The sequence below is a fragment of the Rhinichthys klamathensis genome, unplaced genomic scaffold (genome assembly GCF_029890125.1).
Source record: "Rhinichthys klamathensis goyatoka isolate OS25496 unplaced genomic scaffold, OSU_Roscu_1.1 h1tg000169l_1, whole genome shotgun sequence".
Taxonomy (NCBI): domain Eukaryota; kingdom Metazoa; phylum Chordata; class Actinopteri; order Cypriniformes; family Leuciscidae; genus Rhinichthys; species Rhinichthys klamathensis.
The window spans coordinates 2,020,890-2,039,319 of NW_026606700.1; the positions used below are offsets into that span (position 1 = coordinate 2,020,890).

General features: G+C 38.5%; 3 protein-coding genes across 11 annotated transcripts in view; all 3 read left to right on the plus strand.

The window, feature by feature from the left end:
- Positions 1 to 6,512, plus strand: part of atp2b3a (ATPase plasma membrane Ca2+ transporting 3a) — a 29,634-nt gene extending 23,122 nt beyond the window's left edge. For 2 of the 6 annotated variants that reach the window (XM_056259654.1, XM_056259655.1), the window contains 4 exons: positions 196 to 303; positions 409 to 591; positions 2,028 to 2,114; positions 5,511 to 6,512. In XM_056259654.1, coding sequence (XP_056115629.1) covers positions 196 to 303; positions 409 to 591; positions 2,028 to 2,114; positions 5,511 to 5,918 — 786 coding nt within the window. In that variant the 3' untranslated portion in view covers positions 5,919 to 6,512. Of the gene's footprint in view, positions 1 to 195; positions 304 to 408; positions 592 to 2,027; positions 2,182 to 5,510 lie in introns of all 6 variants that reach the window. The other 4 variants (XM_056259658.1, XM_056259659.1, XM_056259656.1 and 1 more) reach the window with 2 other exon arrangements.
- A 1,180-nt stretch (positions 6,513 to 7,692) lies between these two features.
- On the plus strand, positions 7,693 to 12,376 carry si:dkeyp-110g5.4 (uncharacterized protein LOC561637 homolog). Of its 3 annotated transcripts, none has more exons than XM_056259663.1 (4): positions 7,693 to 7,783; positions 8,979 to 9,619; positions 10,550 to 10,669; positions 11,204 to 12,376. In XM_056259663.1, exons 2-4 carry the CDS (start codon positions 9,011 to 9,013, stop codon positions 11,525 to 11,527), a joined length of 1,053 nt encoding a protein of 350 aa, XP_056115638.1. In that variant the 5' UTR covers positions 7,693 to 7,783; positions 8,979 to 9,010; the 3' UTR covers positions 11,528 to 12,376. The 3 variants fall into 3 exon arrangements, with proteins under 3 accessions (XP_056115638.1, XP_056115636.1, XP_056115639.1); XM_056259661.1 differs by lacking the exon at positions 7,693 to 7,783 and adding an exon at positions 7,790 to 7,885; XM_056259664.1 differs by lacking the exon at positions 7,693 to 7,783 and adding an exon at positions 7,803 to 7,885 and having other exon boundaries at positions 9,051 to 9,619.
- Positions 12,283 to 16,291, plus strand: igf3 (insulin-like growth factor 3). Of its 2 annotated transcripts, none has more exons than XM_056259665.1 (4): positions 12,283 to 12,460; positions 13,374 to 13,524; positions 14,388 to 14,548; positions 15,251 to 16,291. In XM_056259665.1, the coding sequence occupies exons 1-4, from the start codon at positions 12,392 to 12,394 to the stop codon at positions 15,479 to 15,481; spliced, it is 612 nt and encodes a 203-aa protein (XP_056115640.1). In that variant the 5' UTR covers positions 12,283 to 12,391; the 3' UTR covers positions 15,482 to 16,291. The 2 variants fall into 2 exon arrangements, with proteins under 2 accessions (XP_056115640.1, XP_056115641.1); XM_056259666.1 differs by having other exon boundaries at positions 12,288 to 12,460; positions 13,377 to 13,524.
- Positions 16,292 to 18,430: the final 2,139 nt, after the last annotated feature.

Below are 18,430 nucleotides of genomic sequence, written 5' to 3' on the forward strand. Positions count from 1 at the left end.
TTATTTTTTTATTATTAATTGTTACATGGCAAGGACAAAAAAGCTAAAATGCTGAAAAAGCTAAAAAGAAATCGAAACAACTCACACCACCTCAAATATACACTTTCCCCAATTCATATATTTTGATGCATTTGTACTTTACACACAGATGAAAGAAAACCATTCCACTCCTATATCTCTGTTTGTGATTTGTAGATTGTGATTGTGCAGTTTGGTGGGAAACCCTTTAGCTGTTCCCCCTTAAATGTGGAGCAGTGGCTTTGGTGCCTGTTTGTGGGATTGGCAGAGCTGGTCTGGGGACAGGTAAGTGCTGCAGTCGACCGCTTTGCCATTCTAGATGCTCTCAAAAACAGAAAATGAGTTTCAAAAATATCAGCTTTTGTTTTACTTTACTGTATTTTTTTCTAGGTGATAGCATCAGTGCCAACACATCATCTGAAGTGTCTGAGAGAAGCGGGCCACGGGCCGGCTCCAGACGAGATCATGGATGAAGACCTAGCTGAGGATGAAGATGAGATTGACCATGCCGAGAGAGAGCTGAGACGAGGACAGATCCTGTGGTTCCGAGGACTCAACCGCATTCAGACTCAGGTGACGTTCAGTCTCCGTCTTTTCCTGTCTGTTTTAATGTTGCTTTTGCATTGTTTCTGACAGGGACAGCCGTTCCCGCTTAGACGCATACTGCCTTAAAATATACCAAATGCCTTCTGTGCCACATGCTCTAGTTTGCGCACTTTTTTCAAACTTTACTTTCCTCATAACTCAAACATATTTTTCTTTCTTCACCAGCCTTTATAAATTGATGAAATATTAATATTTAACAAGCTTTCTGTGTTGTAAATCTTAACGTCTCTCTCTCCCTCACTTCATCCTTTATTCTCTCTGCTGCTTGATCACGCCGTTTAATTCAGTCCTTTTTGCTCTTCTACTTGCGTCTCCATGTATTATATCAGTCCTTGGTAACTATAATTGGCCTTTTTGAATTTTTAAATATTAATGTGGGTTGTATGCTCAATGTTTCTTCAAGTATAGGCACTTTAGTTTTGGATTTACTTTCTGAACCAACAAATGTAATTTCCTCCACATCTCAAAATGTTTACATTTAATATTTTTTGACTTGCAAAGTCTAATTTCTAATTTAAGAGTTTATGTATCCTAAATTAATTAATTCATTAACCATTTCAGTCGTATCCGACTTGCCATATGCGAGAGACCATCCATGAATTTTCTCGGCGATGATTTTTCCGGGGTAGGTCACCAGGCCTTTCCCCAACTCTTCGCAATACATGGCTTGGGACTCACACACATTCACACCTACGGACAATTTAGCATCTCCAATTCACCTATACTGCATATTTTGGGATTGTGGGGAAAACCGGAGCACCCAGAGGAAACCCACACTGACACGGGGAGAACATGCAAACTCCACACAGAAAGACTTGAACCCGGAGACATCCTTGCTAAAAATTGATTTCACAAAATCACAGCTTGATTGGAAATTATAATAAAACATAAAAAGTAGTCTAACACTCAACACTAAAATGTTTCTGTTTATTATTTTCTTCACCTCATGTTTCTCATTATTTTAAGGATGCTTTTCACTGACACTGTTGTCTTTTTGCTAACTTTACTAGTGACAAAATGGTTGGTTGTGATAGAAATTCAATCTGTATAATTAAAAAAAAGGATTATTTCACTTTGACTAGATAGAAGATGTAATATTTAAATGAAAAATGTGGTTTCTTTCAAGGATAGAATGACAGTTTTTTATTTTAAAATGCATTCCAATACAGTTTTCATGCGAGTTTCATAAAACGAAAAGAACATTTAAATCCATTGGTTTTAACACAAATAAATAAAGTGCTCATAGGTGAAGAAACACCCTGAACATCGAACATGCCATGCACATTAACAATTTATGAAATGCTGCTTTTCCTGCAAGACGTTCCTCCCTAAAACCCCCAGTCCTGTTCATTTCATTGAGCTCATTCGCCTGTCTGTGTGATGTCCTTCTCTCTCTCCTGCAGATGGAGGTAGTGAGTACCTTCAAGAGAAGTGGTTCGTTTCAGGGTGCAGTGAGACGCCGCTCTTCAGTGCTCAGCCAACTCCATGACGTAACCAATAATTCTACTCCCTCTCACGTAGTTCTCTCCACTGCCAATGCAACTGGTGCCCCCGGGAGTGAGTCCTTACATTCCGTTAACGGCACCTCGTAGAGCCCGTGCACTCAGATGGCTTAGCATTTACACCAACACACACACACGTGCATTGTTGCCTGCCTTCAAACGCACCTAGTCTGCTGAATGTTGAGTGTGTGTGAAAGAGAGAGCGAGAGCAGATTATCATCAGAGCATCTGCTTCATCTCTCTACTTGTGCATTTTTAGTTTGTTTTGCTTATTAGTTTCTTAATTTCTTACTTTCTTTCCTTCCTTCCTTGCTACCTCATAACTTATTTCTTGCTCTTGCTGTTTATTCTGGCTTGATGCTGCCAAGATGGTTTTCTTTTTCTTGTTGCCTTTTTATTTATGCTCCCATTGCTTGATTTGCCAATAATTCACCCTCAAATCAATGTTGCCTTAAAGGGCTACCAGGATTTCACTCGAAAGAGCCAAACAACAATTGAACTGAATTGAGAGAAACAAAAGTGGAGATGTTTCATCTGTTTCCTAAATCAAAAGCTGACAACATAGGTACGACGAAAGCAATGGTTGACTGTTGTAAACCTGCGAGTATAAGCCCATAATGGTTTCTGCTGCCATTTTCACATTAGGGATATTAGCATTAATAGTGCTAACATTTTTCTATCCCGTTCAGGACAAAAAGCATACATACGGTGTGCCATGTTTTTTGCTCATGTCTTGTGCGCCTTGTTCAGATTCTCCTCTCTCTCTTCACAGGTTTCGTGTTATAACCCGTCATCTAATGAAAATGTCCTGCTATTGTTGCTGCTTGATTTTCTACACATTAGAAAATCTTTCTTACTCTCTGCTGCTATGATTTATTGCCACAAAACAGCTAGTTTCGGACACAATCTTCTTGAAAGTCACTCTCACAGACTGCGATCTGTTTATGAGGGTTTAATGCAGCAAGTATAACATCAACATTGCCCTCCAGGTACCAGAAGCGATCTAAAGAAAACGGCTTCATCTTAGCATTTCCAAATCCCTTTAAAGAGACCAGCAAGCATTAGCCCAGCTGGGACCCCCTCGGTTGCATTATCACTTCCCCTTCGATGTTAATCTTCAGTTGCTTTTATTTATGAACTTTTAAAAATGAAAGTATGAGTACACTTTCAATTTTGTCCTTTTTTTTTAACATTGTTTTTTTTTTTTAGTGTCTTATCCTGTCCTGTCAGTCCTGTCCAATGTTTCTTTTCCGTTGTTCTTTTTTCGTGTTTGACTTCTTTCATCGTCTTGTTGTTATCTAGCTTAAATCCAACAGAGAAGGGAAAGATCCAGCTAAATGACTTTCATTCAATATTTGTATAGTTCTAGTTTCACTAGTTCTAGTTTCACAAAATAATGTAGACATTCTTTGGGGATGTTGCAAAAGAGGGCTGCTTCTCAAAAGCTTTTGTTTGGCCGTCACGCCACAACAAAAGAAAATGACTTTGTGCCGTAGGATTAGACCTCCATCCAGCAAACGTCTGTGTTTCACCTCCCTTCTCCTGCCGTCTGTCATGAGGAGTTCTGATGCGATGTGTTTGGAGCTTTTCAAACACAATTCCTTTTCTGTTTTTCCATCCAGTGCCTGAATTACAAAAGACTAGCCGAATCCTCACTGCAGTTAATTTTTAATGTTTTTTTTTTTTTTTTTTCCTCTTTGATATCATAACCATTATGCCATTATGAATTCTGGGCCTTATACTCGAAAGTTTACACTGTCATTGCTGCGTAGCAAAGAAAACGGCTTTAAATTAAGCATAAACCACAAAACAAATGGCTCTTTGGAAAAACAAAGCTGCAGAAGTGCTGTTGTGTCCATGTTGTGAAGTCCCCTCCCTCTGTCAGTCACATTGCTTTGTGGTCATTCCCAAGCGTGGTTTGGCTATGCATGTAGAATGCGGAGAGCGGGGGAAAAAATCCTGTCTGATGAATGTGACGGTCCAACATGCATGGTCACACACACACACACACACGAATGGTTTCTTTTCAAGAAGATGCATTTTTACCACGGCTGCTGTAGAATCACACATTACAAGAACGAGGACGTCAGAAAAAGGAATATGGAACAATTTGATCAATGTTTTTACTGATTTTTTTCTTTCTTTTCCTATTGAATGTGTACTTGCATGCCATGCATGAACGGGAAGAGGAAACTTGAATTATTGTGCATGGTTGCATGGGAGACAAGTCCCATTTAATGTGTTCATACTTTTGAGGGCATAGAGAGTTTGGTTTTACTTTTTTTTTCTAAAACAACAAGGCAATCAAGAACTTCTAAATGTCCTCATATTAGACTGAGCTAATATAATCAAAGATACCTTGCTTTATGTTTTTTTCTCCATTGATTATTGAAAGTGGATTTAAAAAAAGACTTACAAATATACCCTATAAATGTAACGAATAGAAAACTGATGTCAGAACAATAAATAATGCTTACAGACACTAATGCAATCTGTTTTTTCAAGAATGTTCAATCTGTATTACAGAGTTTGTCAACACCAACAGTATGTGAATACGCATGTCTTTATTTCCTGTATATGTTGTTTTTGTGTTTGTGCATTCTGTGCACAGCCGTGTAGTGTAAACCTCACTTTTTATGTTCTAAATGTGTTTTCTGTGTGTGTTTGTACTACATGGTGACGTGTGACTTCAAAATTTTTTTTTTTTTTGTGTGTGTTTACTGTCGTTTGTTCGCATGTGTTTTTTGTTGTTCTTAGTGTTCCATGAATTATAATCACCTGGTATTGAACTGGCAACAGTGAAAGTTGTAATTCTACTTTTGAATTTCGCAGACAAACATGTCTTGTATTATTTTATTTAGTAATTTTTTTTTGCTCACTAATTCGACATGTCTTATATCAGAGGTTAGAGAAAAGAAATCTAACTTTTTGATCATTATCATAAAAAAAAAAGAAGAAGCTGAAATTGGTGTGTCATTCATTAGATCCACGTATTAAAAACAGACAGGGGGCTAAGGCTGCTTTGACAGACCATATTCTCAATATGTATGGTATTGGAACGATTTGTGTTTGCTGTCTTGTGTTAGCTTGACTGTATCTTGAGATTTCTTTTTCCTCTTGTAATTACAACTTGGATTTCAATTGTGTTTTGGGGCATCATTCTATAGAGGCCTATAGAATGGCTGTGGAGTTTTGTTTCTTTTCAAAGGGCCACTGCACCAAAGGCCTTATTGGATGTGAAACTTTCAGCTCTCGCAGGTCAGCTAGCTGAAAGTGTGCGAGTAGTGCAAAAGGGGGACTAAACTTCTCTCCACCTCTCTGTCCCTTTCGATCCCTTCATTTTCTTCCCTTTGACATCTCCTACCCCGTACCCTTGACGTATAGATCCGGGTGGTGAAAGCTTTCCGTAGCTCCCTGTATGACGGCATCGAGCGGCCGGAGTCGCGGAACTCCATTCACGACTTCCAGGCGCACCCGGAGTTCATCATCACGGACTCGGTCCACAACATCCCCCTGATCGACGAGACGGACGTGGACGACGAATCGGAACGCTCCAACCATAACCATGTGCGTGTGGCGCTTCGTCACCCCGTCCCTAACTCTCAGCCCCAGAGGCCCCCGCGATCCCGCTACCCGTCCCGCCCGCTGCGGCAGCAGAGTCTACCGGTCACCCTCAACTACAACAACAACGCCACCGAGAGCCGTGTCTACCTGGGCTCGAGCGACAACGGGGCGCCGCACGTTTCCCCCTGCCCCGCGAGCCCTCTGCACAGCTTGGAGACATGCCTCTGAAGGAAGGTCAGAGGTCGGCGAGTCGAGACTGCCAGCCAGATGGACTGGTGTGGCAGAGAAACAGTTAGGATGTTTCTGTACCTAATCTTTGTTCCTATCACTATCACAGATTCACTGCTTCAGATTGTTTCAGTGGTTCTTTACAGTATCTTGTGTGACCCAAAGACAATCCCGCTCCGCATGAAAGTCACCGATTATGTTCTCATACAGTATGTTGCACTTGAACAAGTACCCAAAATGACGAGGCGGATCTACGTGTATGTAGGATTGGACTCTGACTAAAGATTTTAAAAAGACTGTGAGCCTATAGAATGTGTACAAATGGGAAGAAGAAAAAAACGTTTATTTGGGGATAAATAACTCCTTTCGCCTTTTAATTAATAACATTATTGTTCCAATTATTATAGTGGTTACATTTCTGCTAAAACTACGACAATTAATACTACAGTTGCTATACTCCAGTTATGATACTTCATCGTTTAGCTTTATATAACTATGTTTGTATGTATGACGTAAGTCTGTATGTATGTGTATTTGTTTGTTTGTTTGCTGTTGTTAAAATCCGTGTCTATGTTCTCATTGGTTCCACATGTGGCCCTCTCTCTGTTTTCTGTGTTAAAGTGTGATGTGTATGTCCAATTGAAAAAAAGGAAATGAAATTAAAGAACATATATCAGCAGCATAAATAAAATAAAATCGAACCATTGGAGGAAAATCTTACAATACTTCCTGGAAATGACAGGCAATGGTGCAAGAGCATTGTGTTGTCTTTAAAGAGCATCTCACCCATTCCTGAAAACACATATTCCACTGTTTTTAAGAAAATAGACTTCCATTTATCAAAGATCTCCAGTACACAAAGATGATGGTTGTAAAGTCGTTCACACTGTAGTATACAGGCTACAGTATGGTGTATTATGTCAGTGAAGCAGATCAGCAAACCCTTAAAGGACAAACAAAAGACAAATAAGGTTGGAAAAGAAATACCGTATTTGAGAAACATACAGGGAAAGACTTGATGGGAAATATAAATTATACTGTCAGTGTCAATAGTACTTTCAACTGTTTGAACAGGGCTCTGTGTGTCCAAAATATGGTGTTTATCGGAAAAGGCGTTCAAACACAAAATCAAATATTTGTTACCAAATCAGATCATGTGGAACCCTTTAATCCCAATCCCTCTTTTATACTTGCATACCAATTAACTAAATATTTGCATTTACCATAAATGTATTTATGCATCTCACTGCATTAGGCCATTCCAGTTCTTTCTTAGAACAGTGCACATACTCTGCCAGAGATTGGTTTAGTATTTGAAGTTATTTAATGTCCCATCCATCAGATTTTAATTAAAAGCTAATTGCAACTGCAATTTAAAGCAAACATGAAAACTAATTTTTGCAATATGTCTCTGTTAAAAAATAGTAAATAGATTAAAACTATTCTACAATTTTTGCTTTTTAAAAATGTAATATTGCCTGTTTTACATTTCTGTTTGTATTATATTTTCCAGCTGATGAATGATGAACACTTACAATCAATCAGAATCCACCCGAGCTCGAGCATTTAAAGCGCCAGACAACATAACAGCAGCGTGCATTGGTGTGGACGCTAATATAGTTATTTACAATGATTCAAACAGTGAGTAAAGGGGTAGATGACAAGATTTATATTTTAAATTAACAAATCATTTTAAACTTTACCAGCTGGTTTACTTTTTGTCCGCTTCTATATCGAATTACATTCAACTTTTATCTAACAATGACTTTTATTTTGACACTGAAGACCAAACTCCGGAAGTTTTCTCTGGAAGTCCCCGCTGAGTGCAGAGCGAGAGAGGGGTGCATGCAGATGTTCGATAACAGGTTTATTTAATTGAAAAACAAAACGTATGAATTCTATTTGTGAGCTTTGCTGTGGAGACATGACTGTGCCGCTTTTGCCGCGATTGAAGTGACCAATTTTAGGTATATGACAACTTTTGTTTTTAGTTTGATTTGGTAACGTTAAACGTTTCCTGTTTACGTTTGACTATGGTCCTTCCTAATGACAAATCCACAAAATTCACAATGTTAACGATAATTTCCGACAAAATACATTCAGAAGTTTATACAGCATTATTTTAAAAGTGATTGTCTTTTACAGTCTGTCATTTTGTTTATTGTTTAAAGGAGCTATATGTAGAATTAGGAAACCATTATTATTGGCGACACCGGTGGCCGTTAAGCGAACTGCAGCCGTTAAACTTACTGCTCGTGCTCGCACTCGTGCACACGTAACATACAAGAGGAGTGAACGTGATCCAGATTATGAATGTAATTTGATATTTAAGACTGATCATGCCCAAATGTGCCGAGTCAGAGACAGTTGCGTTCAGTTGGTGTTCACAGTCGGTGTTTAAAATCTGCTGCAGTCGTTGGAAACAGTCTGTAAGTGTGTTCAGTTCAGTCTTCGAATGTTTTAGCTTGTCGTTAAGTGTGTCCCCGGCTTTAGGGGTAAATAGAAGTTGGAAATACCTTTGCAGCGATAAACTGTTAGTAGGGATGCACTGAAATTGCGGCCGCCAAAAATTATCAGCCAAAAATGGCATTCTCGGATTTTGTCCGAAAATATGCTGCCCCTCCCCTGGGCATATATACGTCACATCCTTTACATTTTCCCGGCAAAACCGTACCGAGTCCTTTACATAATAATCAGTCAACTCAACATTCTTTCATAGAAAATATAGGAAGTCGGGGAAGGTCTAGTTTTTTTAAGGTTTGTTAGAAGCTGTTCACACAATGGCATTGATATATGAAAATTCCTATATATAGCCCCTTTAATTGTAGTAGTTAGTAACAAAAACAAGTAGCTAGGCTGTTGGATGAAGCTAGTAAGTAGTAACAATGGTAAACTTTTCTTTAAAATCTATTTTATTGAACTTAAACTAAAGACCTTAGCACTTAAGTTTACCACCTCTGTATGTTGACTAGGCAATTTAGTTGTTTAGTAATAATAAAATGCAGAGGCGTTTATAAAAGCTCAGGAGACTGCAGTAATATGAATGCTTTATTCAACCAGTCCCACAGGTTCAAACTCTTCCGTGATTCAGCATGTCCTGCATGGAGAACATTGTTGTTTACATTCCCAAAGGAACATGTGTCAAAAACATCCCCGTGCAGTCCCTGTCCAGCTCCACGGCCAGGAAGATCCGTGTCGCTCTGTCTCAGCATGAATCAGAGAAACAGATGCCGCAGACAGTGACGTGGATCTGTCCGGTTGAGCTGCGGGAAAAAGAAGTGGCTGTGGGCAAGGACAGCAGAGAAACACTTCCACAGGGCCAGAGGACGCCGGTCACCAAAATAACTCCAGGCCAGTTTTTGCTGCCTGTTGTGAGTTCCAGCATCACTGCCTTTAAGGTCCTAAGAACAATTTTAAAAACACATAAGCCCAAAATACAGTTTTCAGGGCTGGAGACTGAAGCGGCCTCATTTCCCAGCATCAGGGATTCGGTTCAGAGAAATGCCATCATCGTGTTTAACGGCCAGATCTTCCTGTCAGTGAGAAAGTCACGCTACAGGCGAGTGAGACTGCAAAACTCTCCCTCAACAGCTTCAGGTGTGTGTCCGGTTTCTCCCAGTCAACAACAGCAGATAAACACTCCACCTAGTTGTCAGGCACAACTGCTCCTGGACCCTTCACCCAGATCACAGCAGAACAAGGTGGGACATTTCACAACTCATATTCAGTAATATTGGACTGCACTTACACTATCGGATGAGACCAAAATTTGAACTGAATTGAGTAACAACACTAACTTTGCAACATCGACACTGTTATTGAACTGAATCAACACCAGACTGACTTGAGACACTTCTCTAGAGTTGCTTTACAGCTGAATTTAACTTGTTTTATAATTGATGAACTCTAACATTATTCAGTTATTGAACTGATTTAAAGCAACATTGAACTAAATTAAGCCGGATTGTCTTCTGTAGAGTTGCTTTACAGCTGAAATTGAATTTGTTTCAGAAGTGATGAATTTTACAATATTTGCACTGTTATTTTCATCTTTAATTATGTGAAGCTGCTTTGAAATGTATTTATATTGTATTAAACGCTATATAAATAAACAGGGAATGAAATTCTCAGATGAGGTATTTTTAAATTAAAACCTATTTAGATTAACTGTAGATAGTTAAAATAAACCAGTTTATTGATATTCAAAGTAAAACAAACCTATACAATTATAAGTGTTCATTGATACTCAAAGAAAAAAATATTTAAAAATATGGCACTCCAAAATCACTTAACCGTCTTCTTGCTGAAATATACTTGTTATAACCCCTTTCTCCGTTGTCATCACTCTTAAGATGATTTCAATTTCATGCTGCAAGGAATCTTGAAAGCAGCGTTATATAATAAAATGACAATTTAAAGCTGAATATGCTTTTACATTATGAAGGATCTCTAAAGGGAAAATATCAATATCTATTCAACATCCCTTTTACATTACTTAGCTATAAAGGTTCAGAATTTTTTTTTTTTTAGTGATTCTCTTCACTTTTTATATTGAGTATTATTTGCTTTATGCCTTTGATAAAGTCTTTTATTTGATTTCTGATTGTTGCATGTCTCTTTCCAATCCACAGACTCAGGATGGTCAGGCTCCAGCCACAGATCTTGACATTAACTTGCACATTTCACCAAAATTGCACAAAGTCTCTGAAGAAATGCCTGAGCAATGCTGTACGGGCAAAGAGTGTCAAAAGGTCAAGCTTCAGTCTTTTATTTTACTCTGTGTAAAGTCTTGAAGATGGGCATGATAATTTGACATGATTAAAGGTGCTGTAAATGTTTTTGAATGCCATGCAGAAAATTTCGTGAGGACTAAAATATGTCCTGAAAAACTTTTTGGGCTAATTGAAAAACAAATGTTCACTGCCTGCCTGTCAATCATTTTACCTGGCTATTTGTTGGCACCCCCTGGTAGCATTTCTTGTTTTTGAGCCAATTACTTAAGCCAGAAAGACGATTTTTAAAAGTTCTCTAGAATACATGGTTACTTTTGAATGGCTGTCAATGGAGAAAGACTCAGAATGGTGTAGTTATGACATCTACCAGCAGGGACTAACTAGACCATGCTAACCAGCTAAACCTTGATCGCTTGGTGACTGGCAAAATAACTGAAATCCCTTACAGTACCTTTAAATCTTAAAAAACATTATTTTAAAAGTGATTAGGTCATTGGTGTTGTTTGAAATCTGATTGATGATTATTAATGAACTTTGCCTTTGAATTAACAGGAAACCTCTGAGTCCAGGTCAGCAATTAGCCCACCCAAACCTGAGGATCTGGAGTCCAGTCAGGAGCCCAATATCCTCCAGCAGTCCCAGATCATCCACGCATCGGCTAGCGTCTCCGAGCAGCCTGAAGCAGCAGCTGGAGAAAGAGAGGCGCACGAGGATGACCATGAGCGTTTAGCATTGCTCCCCAGAGCTGAGAGCTGTCTTGCTTTTGACTTTGAACAGTTGGCCCAGGAGGAGAGAATCAACAACCTACGAGCTCGGCTGAGGCAGAAGGAAGCCGCCCTCAGCATCTTTAACTCAAAGCTGACGGATCAGATTTAGAGGATCAGACTTTTCTTAAGATGTCTGTTCAAGCGGTGTCGAAATTCCTCGTACATAATTTAATTTGAGCAGCAGAAGAAATGTCTCAAACTTTGGTTGAGAAAGTTCATTAATATATTTATATAAATATTGTCATTTAAATAAAATAATAGTGTAAAAAAATCGCCAGACATGTTTTTGTGCAATAAATAAATGTGCAGCTAAAATTAAAATGTCACTCGGTTCATTGGTTGAAATAAAAAAGGTTTTGTGTCAAACTAAGAATTGGCTATTATTGTACCCACACATCTGACTGGTAACATAACGTTTTGTCTCTATTTTATCTTTAAGTGTGTACTCTGTGATTGACTGTGAATGCATTCCTTTGTTTTATCATTTCAGTTGAAGCCCACACACTCGAAAATCACTTAACCGGCTTCATGCTGAGATATACTTGCGATAACTTCTTTCTCTGTTGTCGTCACTCTTGAGATGGATTTCAATGTCATACTGCAGGGAATCTCTAAACCGGCGTTCTATAAGATAATGATGACACTTCAAAGTTATATATGCACATAATAAAGGATCTCTAAAGGGACAATATCTGTCAGATAAATTCATGCGCCACATCCCTCTTACATTACTTAGCTATAAATGTTCAGATAGAAACGTCGATTTTGATTTTCTGTTGTTTATCTGTCAGATTTCTTTTGTAGTTTCATGCGTCTTCAGCAAAAGACAAGCTTTGCGATTATGTGTCGTCTGTGTGTAGAAGGAAGGGTAGGGTGTGTGCCGTTGGCCCGTCCCCTCCTGGTCCTCCTATAAGAGCACACCGGAGTAAGAACGTCAGTAGCTCTTTAGAGACCAAACCATTCAAAAATAGACATGCCATCAGACGGACTTCCAGCCTGTCATGCCAGACGCCTTCAGATTCTAAGAGGATTCATGCTGAAGGTGAGACTCTTCACGCACTTACCTAGAAACATTACAACGGGATGCACCAGGATCAGGCTTTCAAATTAAAGACATTACACCTATTGCATGTTATCTGGATGTAGAATTTAGGGGGGAAAGACCACATCATGCTGCTTTTTTGTTTCGAGCTGTTTAGACTCCACTGATGGTAAGAATCCATAAAAGCTGGTCAAAACAACTTTCCTCTTTTTTTTTTGCGCTAAATGACTAGTTTGCATAGATGACTCAAATTACCTTTTTGTGACCAACAATTACTGCCTCCAATGCAGGTTTGCATGTCAGGGAGCTATTATGACGTTGCTTTGTCGTGTGGGTTGTAGGAAAATATAGATCTGTAATGCATGTCATCGTATCAAAAGGTCAAGACGGTTAATACTTTTGCAAAGTCATTTTCTGAGTCAACAGATTTTTGTGTACACTTAAAAGTAAATTGGTATCAGTGGTTGCATTAAGAACCTTTAACATCCACGGAACCATTGCACAAGTAGTTCTTAATAGTGGAAAAGGGTTCAATAGACTATTAAAATGTTGACTGAAAGGTTCTTTGGGGAACCCAAATTGGTTCTTCTACGCTCTTAAACAGAAAGGTTCCAAAAGAGGGGCTTCAAAGCGATGCCATAGAAGAACCACTTTTGGTTCCCCAAAGAACCTTTCAGTGAACAGTTCTTAAAGGGACCCTTTCCATGAATATTAAAGGTTCTTCATGGGCAGTTATAACTTTCAGGGCACTGCCAGTGTGACTTTTCGTACATGCTCTCACTTCAGTATGATTTAAAAAACAAAATGTATTCAGAACGTCATGCGTCACGACTTGTATTCATTGCTTTGACAAAAAGGAGTGCATCTCTCTGATAAGATGCAGCTGGCTGAGAGTTTGTTGTTTCTGTTGAAGCAGGTGCCCAGCTGGCGAAGTGTGTGCGTCCTCTACTCCCTGTACTGCGTCCTGATTCTGCCAGACGCTGGCGAAGCGGCCAAAGCACGCTGTGGACGGGAACTAGTCGCTGATCTAGAGTTTGTGTGTGGAGACCGTGGCTTTTACAGAGGTCAGAGTCACCTACAATCTTCATCTTATATTTCTGATGTCCTGTATTTGGATACTGCAGAAACTACTGTTTTCAAAGATGTGTGTGTGCTGATCATGTGGGTCAAAGGACAAACCGTTTGGTTTGGACACAGTGATATAGAAGTAACTTGCATGTCTCTAAACCTTTAATCTCACTCACAACACCATATCATATTCATACCAATGAATATCAGTGTATTAAAAGTGGCCTTGCCCTGAAGATACAGACAGTGGTATCAAGTCAAGCCCTTATCATTATGGTGTAGATGCAAATCACCCTAACGACCAATAGCAAGCAGTAACTGTCTTCTGTTGTGGGTGGCCTGAAGTTATAGTTATTGATATAAAACACTCCATTAATGACAATACAATTTACCACACCCACATGTACTCTTGATCTGCGGTTGTTGATATCAACATTTTTTATTTCTACTAACTGAGGCCCTTTCACCCTGTTCCATATCCAAGGCCACCTTGATACGTTTCTCGTTCTCATTCACTCCTTTTCTCAAAAAGAACATTATGACACGGTCTCAGTGACTCGTATTTCAATAATTTCACAAAAATTGCTATCATTTGTCAATGACTTTTCACTCCTAATTGTAAATGAAAGTTCAATCAAATAAATGAGAATTGATTTGATATAGAAACTTTCAAATAAAAGTCTTTACTGTCATTAATTTAATGGGTACTTGCGGAGTAAAAGAATTCATTTCTTTCAAAAGAAAAGTACTGACCCCAAGCAATTGATTGGTAGTGTATGTGTTCACCCCATTTTAACAGTTACAACTAACTCTTATAAACATGACTGGCATTAAAACCTTTGTGTCTGTTGGTGGTTAGGCAAACCCGGAGCAGCTCGTAGCGGCGGTCCTCGCTCTCGTGGGAAAGGGATCGTCGAGCAGTGTTGCGTGCGGGGATGTGACCTCCAGCATTTGGAGTCGTACTGTGCCAAACCCAAGAGGGTGCGCCGTGACGTCCCTGCATCCCTGCAGCAGACTTTGGTGAGACTTCAACTCTACAGACAGACATAGATCCTATTTAACTTCTTGAAAATACACAGGCAGGTGTGCTGAAGCAGGTTGGGAAAAAAATGAGCAGACAGTCTTCAGGAGCAGGGTTGAAGACCTCTTCTCCAAGCTTATAGAAGACTGAAGACTCGCCTACCTGAAGTTTATTTCCAACCAACGCTCACCTTCAAGCGATCCTGAAGACCTTGATTTGCTGCATCAGGCGTTTGAATGAGGATGGAACTAAACTCTGCAGGACCAGTGTTGAAGACTTCTGGCTTAGAGGAAGAGTTGAAAAATGAAACTTGTCTTTTACTCACTAGCCCATTTGAATTCCTTTGTGAAAAGGACACATTTAAAAAAAAAATATATACTCAGTGGTCACTCTTGCCCATTAAATTACAGTGTCATTTAAATTGTTCATGTTAACTGAAGCCCATCAGTAAAGTTCGATTGAGGGTGATCATCACGACTTGATCACGACCTTATAGTCATTTTTAAAATTATTATTATTCTGGACTGGAGTTTGATAACCAGTCCTCATTTATTTTGATTGCGCTCAAGAATTGTGTTGTATGGAAGAAAGAAAGTCACATCTATTAATATTGCCGATTGTTTCAGCAAGTGAAACCTTGCAACTTTGAAACCCAGCAAATTCCATGAAAATTATACACAATTCCTTTTTGTTTGTTGCAGGAAGATCAGTTTTGGCTGTTGTTTCAGCGGCGATACCAGAAGCTTGCAGGGATGAGGAGAGATGAGGAAGCTGCGTCTCATAGACTCAGAGAGCAGACGCTCTACCGGTGGAACAACAGAGATTCAGTATTACTAAACACCAACACACTCAACCGAGCCCCTTCAACACACCAACATCCTGCCACTGAGAGAATGACATCAAGACCAACATTTATCCCCCACATCCGATAGTCATGGCTCTTTTTGGGATCTGCGTGGACTCTATGAATCATCTTCCTTTTCTAAGAAAGACTTTTCCGTCCTTGCAGAAGTATAAACTGAGGACTGTTTAAGAGAACTAGAAGGCAAGATGCCATGAAAGTGAAGAGTGGGGTGTGTGTGTGTGTGTGTGTGTGTGTCTGAACATGGCTTGTACTAGTTTCACATTTGTCGAATACGAGATGAATTGTATTTTTCATTTTGTTTTCAGCTTCCCTCCTAGCATTGACTTCTGGTTTTGGGTAAATGAGTTCAAAGCAAGTTGAGGCAAGTTGAAAGAGTTTGTATGCTACTCTTAAAGACTCAATATGGGAACACTGATGGCTTAAGTCATTTTGAATGTAAATGTGACGTGTTTTTATGAAAGATTACTGATATCAGTGAATATATTTTCTTAAATGTTTTTTTTTATGTTTTATTTATGGTCTGTATATTACTGTATGCTTAGGTTTTTCTAATACTTGTGAAATATCCAAATGAAAGCAGATTTGGAAAGAAACTTTAATTAAAAAAAATTGTGAGAACAACATGCTTTTCGTTTTATGGCAATATTTTATAATGGCCATCATTTCCCAACATACTCAAATCAGCTTCAGTTTAAACCTCATTTATAAAACGTGTGTACGCACAGATTTGATCTTAAAGTGTGCGCACGCTAAAATCCACGCCAACGTTCATATTCATAAAAACAGTGTTTGATGTACTGTAAAAAATGTAGACTGGTGATTTATGTTAATGACGTTGTTGATGTTAATAAGGCAGCGTTTACAAGGTGGAGAACTGAAAACATTCAGCTGTGCACAATTTCCAGATCTTTTTTTGCGATTTATAAATTTCACTTCTGGAAGAGAGGCGTATGCATGTTTTTTGTGCGTACCTTTGTTCTCTGAATCACATGTACGCACATTTGAGAAATGATCATAAGTTTCTATGCAGCACTTTATAAATGAGGCCCCAGATCTTAGACAGAACTGTAGAATCCTGAAAGCTGTGTTTCTAAGGTTTTTCTGGATTATTAGATATCGTCCCAATGACCTCTAAGGAAAGAACATTATGGTGAATAAATAATATCATCTCAGCCTTGGTGTGTTATCACTCTCTAAACATGTAATACGTTTCTTTTTGGTACGCATTGGTGCAGTTTGGTGTTATGACTTGGATGTTCTTCACAAAGGTCTTTAGTAAGAGTGCAGTCAGCAAAGCATTTTTGACATTGCAGGAGAGCAGCACACAGCAACAATAAGAGAGTTAAACAAGCAAGAGGAACAAGGACAGGGCAAAAAAAAAAAAGAGAGAGAGAGATGTTTAAACAAAGTCCCTTTAAGGCAAGTCATTTCACTCGGCGACCATCTTCTTTGAATTAAATTTTATATTTGAAATCACTAATGAAATCTGACAACAACTGTCTCATAAATTTTGTTTTAAAAGCTCAATTCATGACAAAAACTGCACTTTTCTGGATGGACCAGCCACTGCACATGTGCATGCGCTAAGCGCTTTCTGTTCTAGTAGCAACCAGAGCTTCTCAAGGCATCTGCATGACGTGATGACTTAACCAAATGGCAATTGGCTCTTTTATTTAGAAAGTGGGACTTATTCCACTATTGCACTTTCTCCCATTCATAGTAATTTGAGTGCACCGTCTTTGTATATCTAAAGTCTTTGGCTTAAAACACTTAATATTGCATTTGGGTTTTTGGTGGTATTACATGTTTAATTAATATGAAGGGAACTGTGAGTGTTTTTACTCCCAGTCTACAATAAATTTGCAATCTTTTAGTATAAGAAATATATGTGCCAACTGTAATTAATTAGAATATTTATATTAAAAAATATATATTTTTGTTTTATAACACTTTCTTTCTTAAGTCTAAGAATAACGTGTTTAGAGCAAGTCTAGGGGGGCGGTTAGATGACACCTAAAGTTTCAAAAAGTAAAACTTTATATGCACTTTGGCCATTTACACGACAATGGCGTTCTAGGGCCTGAAAATGAACCTTTTTGAATTTTTTTGAATTTTTTGAAAATGATACCGTTACTGTCTGTGTAAACTACAAAAAACATGAATTTGTGAAAACGGTGACGTCATGCGCATGCGTATTATGTGTTCAGTCAATAGACGCATAGTTTTTCTTTACAAAGTGACATCGCCAACTACTGGCCTTGCATGAATAATAAAGTAAAAAGCGAGCTAGCATTCAAAAGCGATTGTAATACCCTGAATATTGATGGCAGCTCCCTGATGCCTGCAAATATAATATAATTACCCATCTATAATTGTGAGAGAATGCAAAAGGATTGAAATATATATTTTTTCCTCATCTCATATTTTTTTCCATCACCATGTCCCTTTAGGGGTTTCGTAGAATGCATCATTTTCTAAACATAGTATTCGGCTTCGGGCACATCATTAGAGGTGTTCGACTTGAAGTGGCGCTGTGCAGACCGATATGGCATAAAAGTACTGCGGGAGAGATTCGAAAGCAAACAGAGCTGTCTTCTCTCTAATTGCCTTTTGAACCGACTGATCTGTGCAGCACCACTTCAAGTCGATCACACCTAATGATTTAAGAGAAATACTAAAATCAGCTTTTACAAAGTCATCAAATAGATACTTGAAATGTTCATATTTTATTATTTTGTTAAAAAAAAATTATTTACAATTTTTTTTAAATGTATAACTAGTTGTATAAAGTTGCTGTCAGTGACAGTTTTAGCATCTATCGTTTGTTAACCTACAAAAAAAAGGAGATAAAATAGACATGTTTAAATTAAAAAGCATCATAATATTACAGAGCAGAATAAAAAAAGTACTGGAATTACTCCCAGATTTTTCATGCGCACAGGAGATGATGCATGTAAATACATTAAAGAGAGTAACTCAATTAATGTAACACTGCAGAGATTAAAAGTTAGTCATG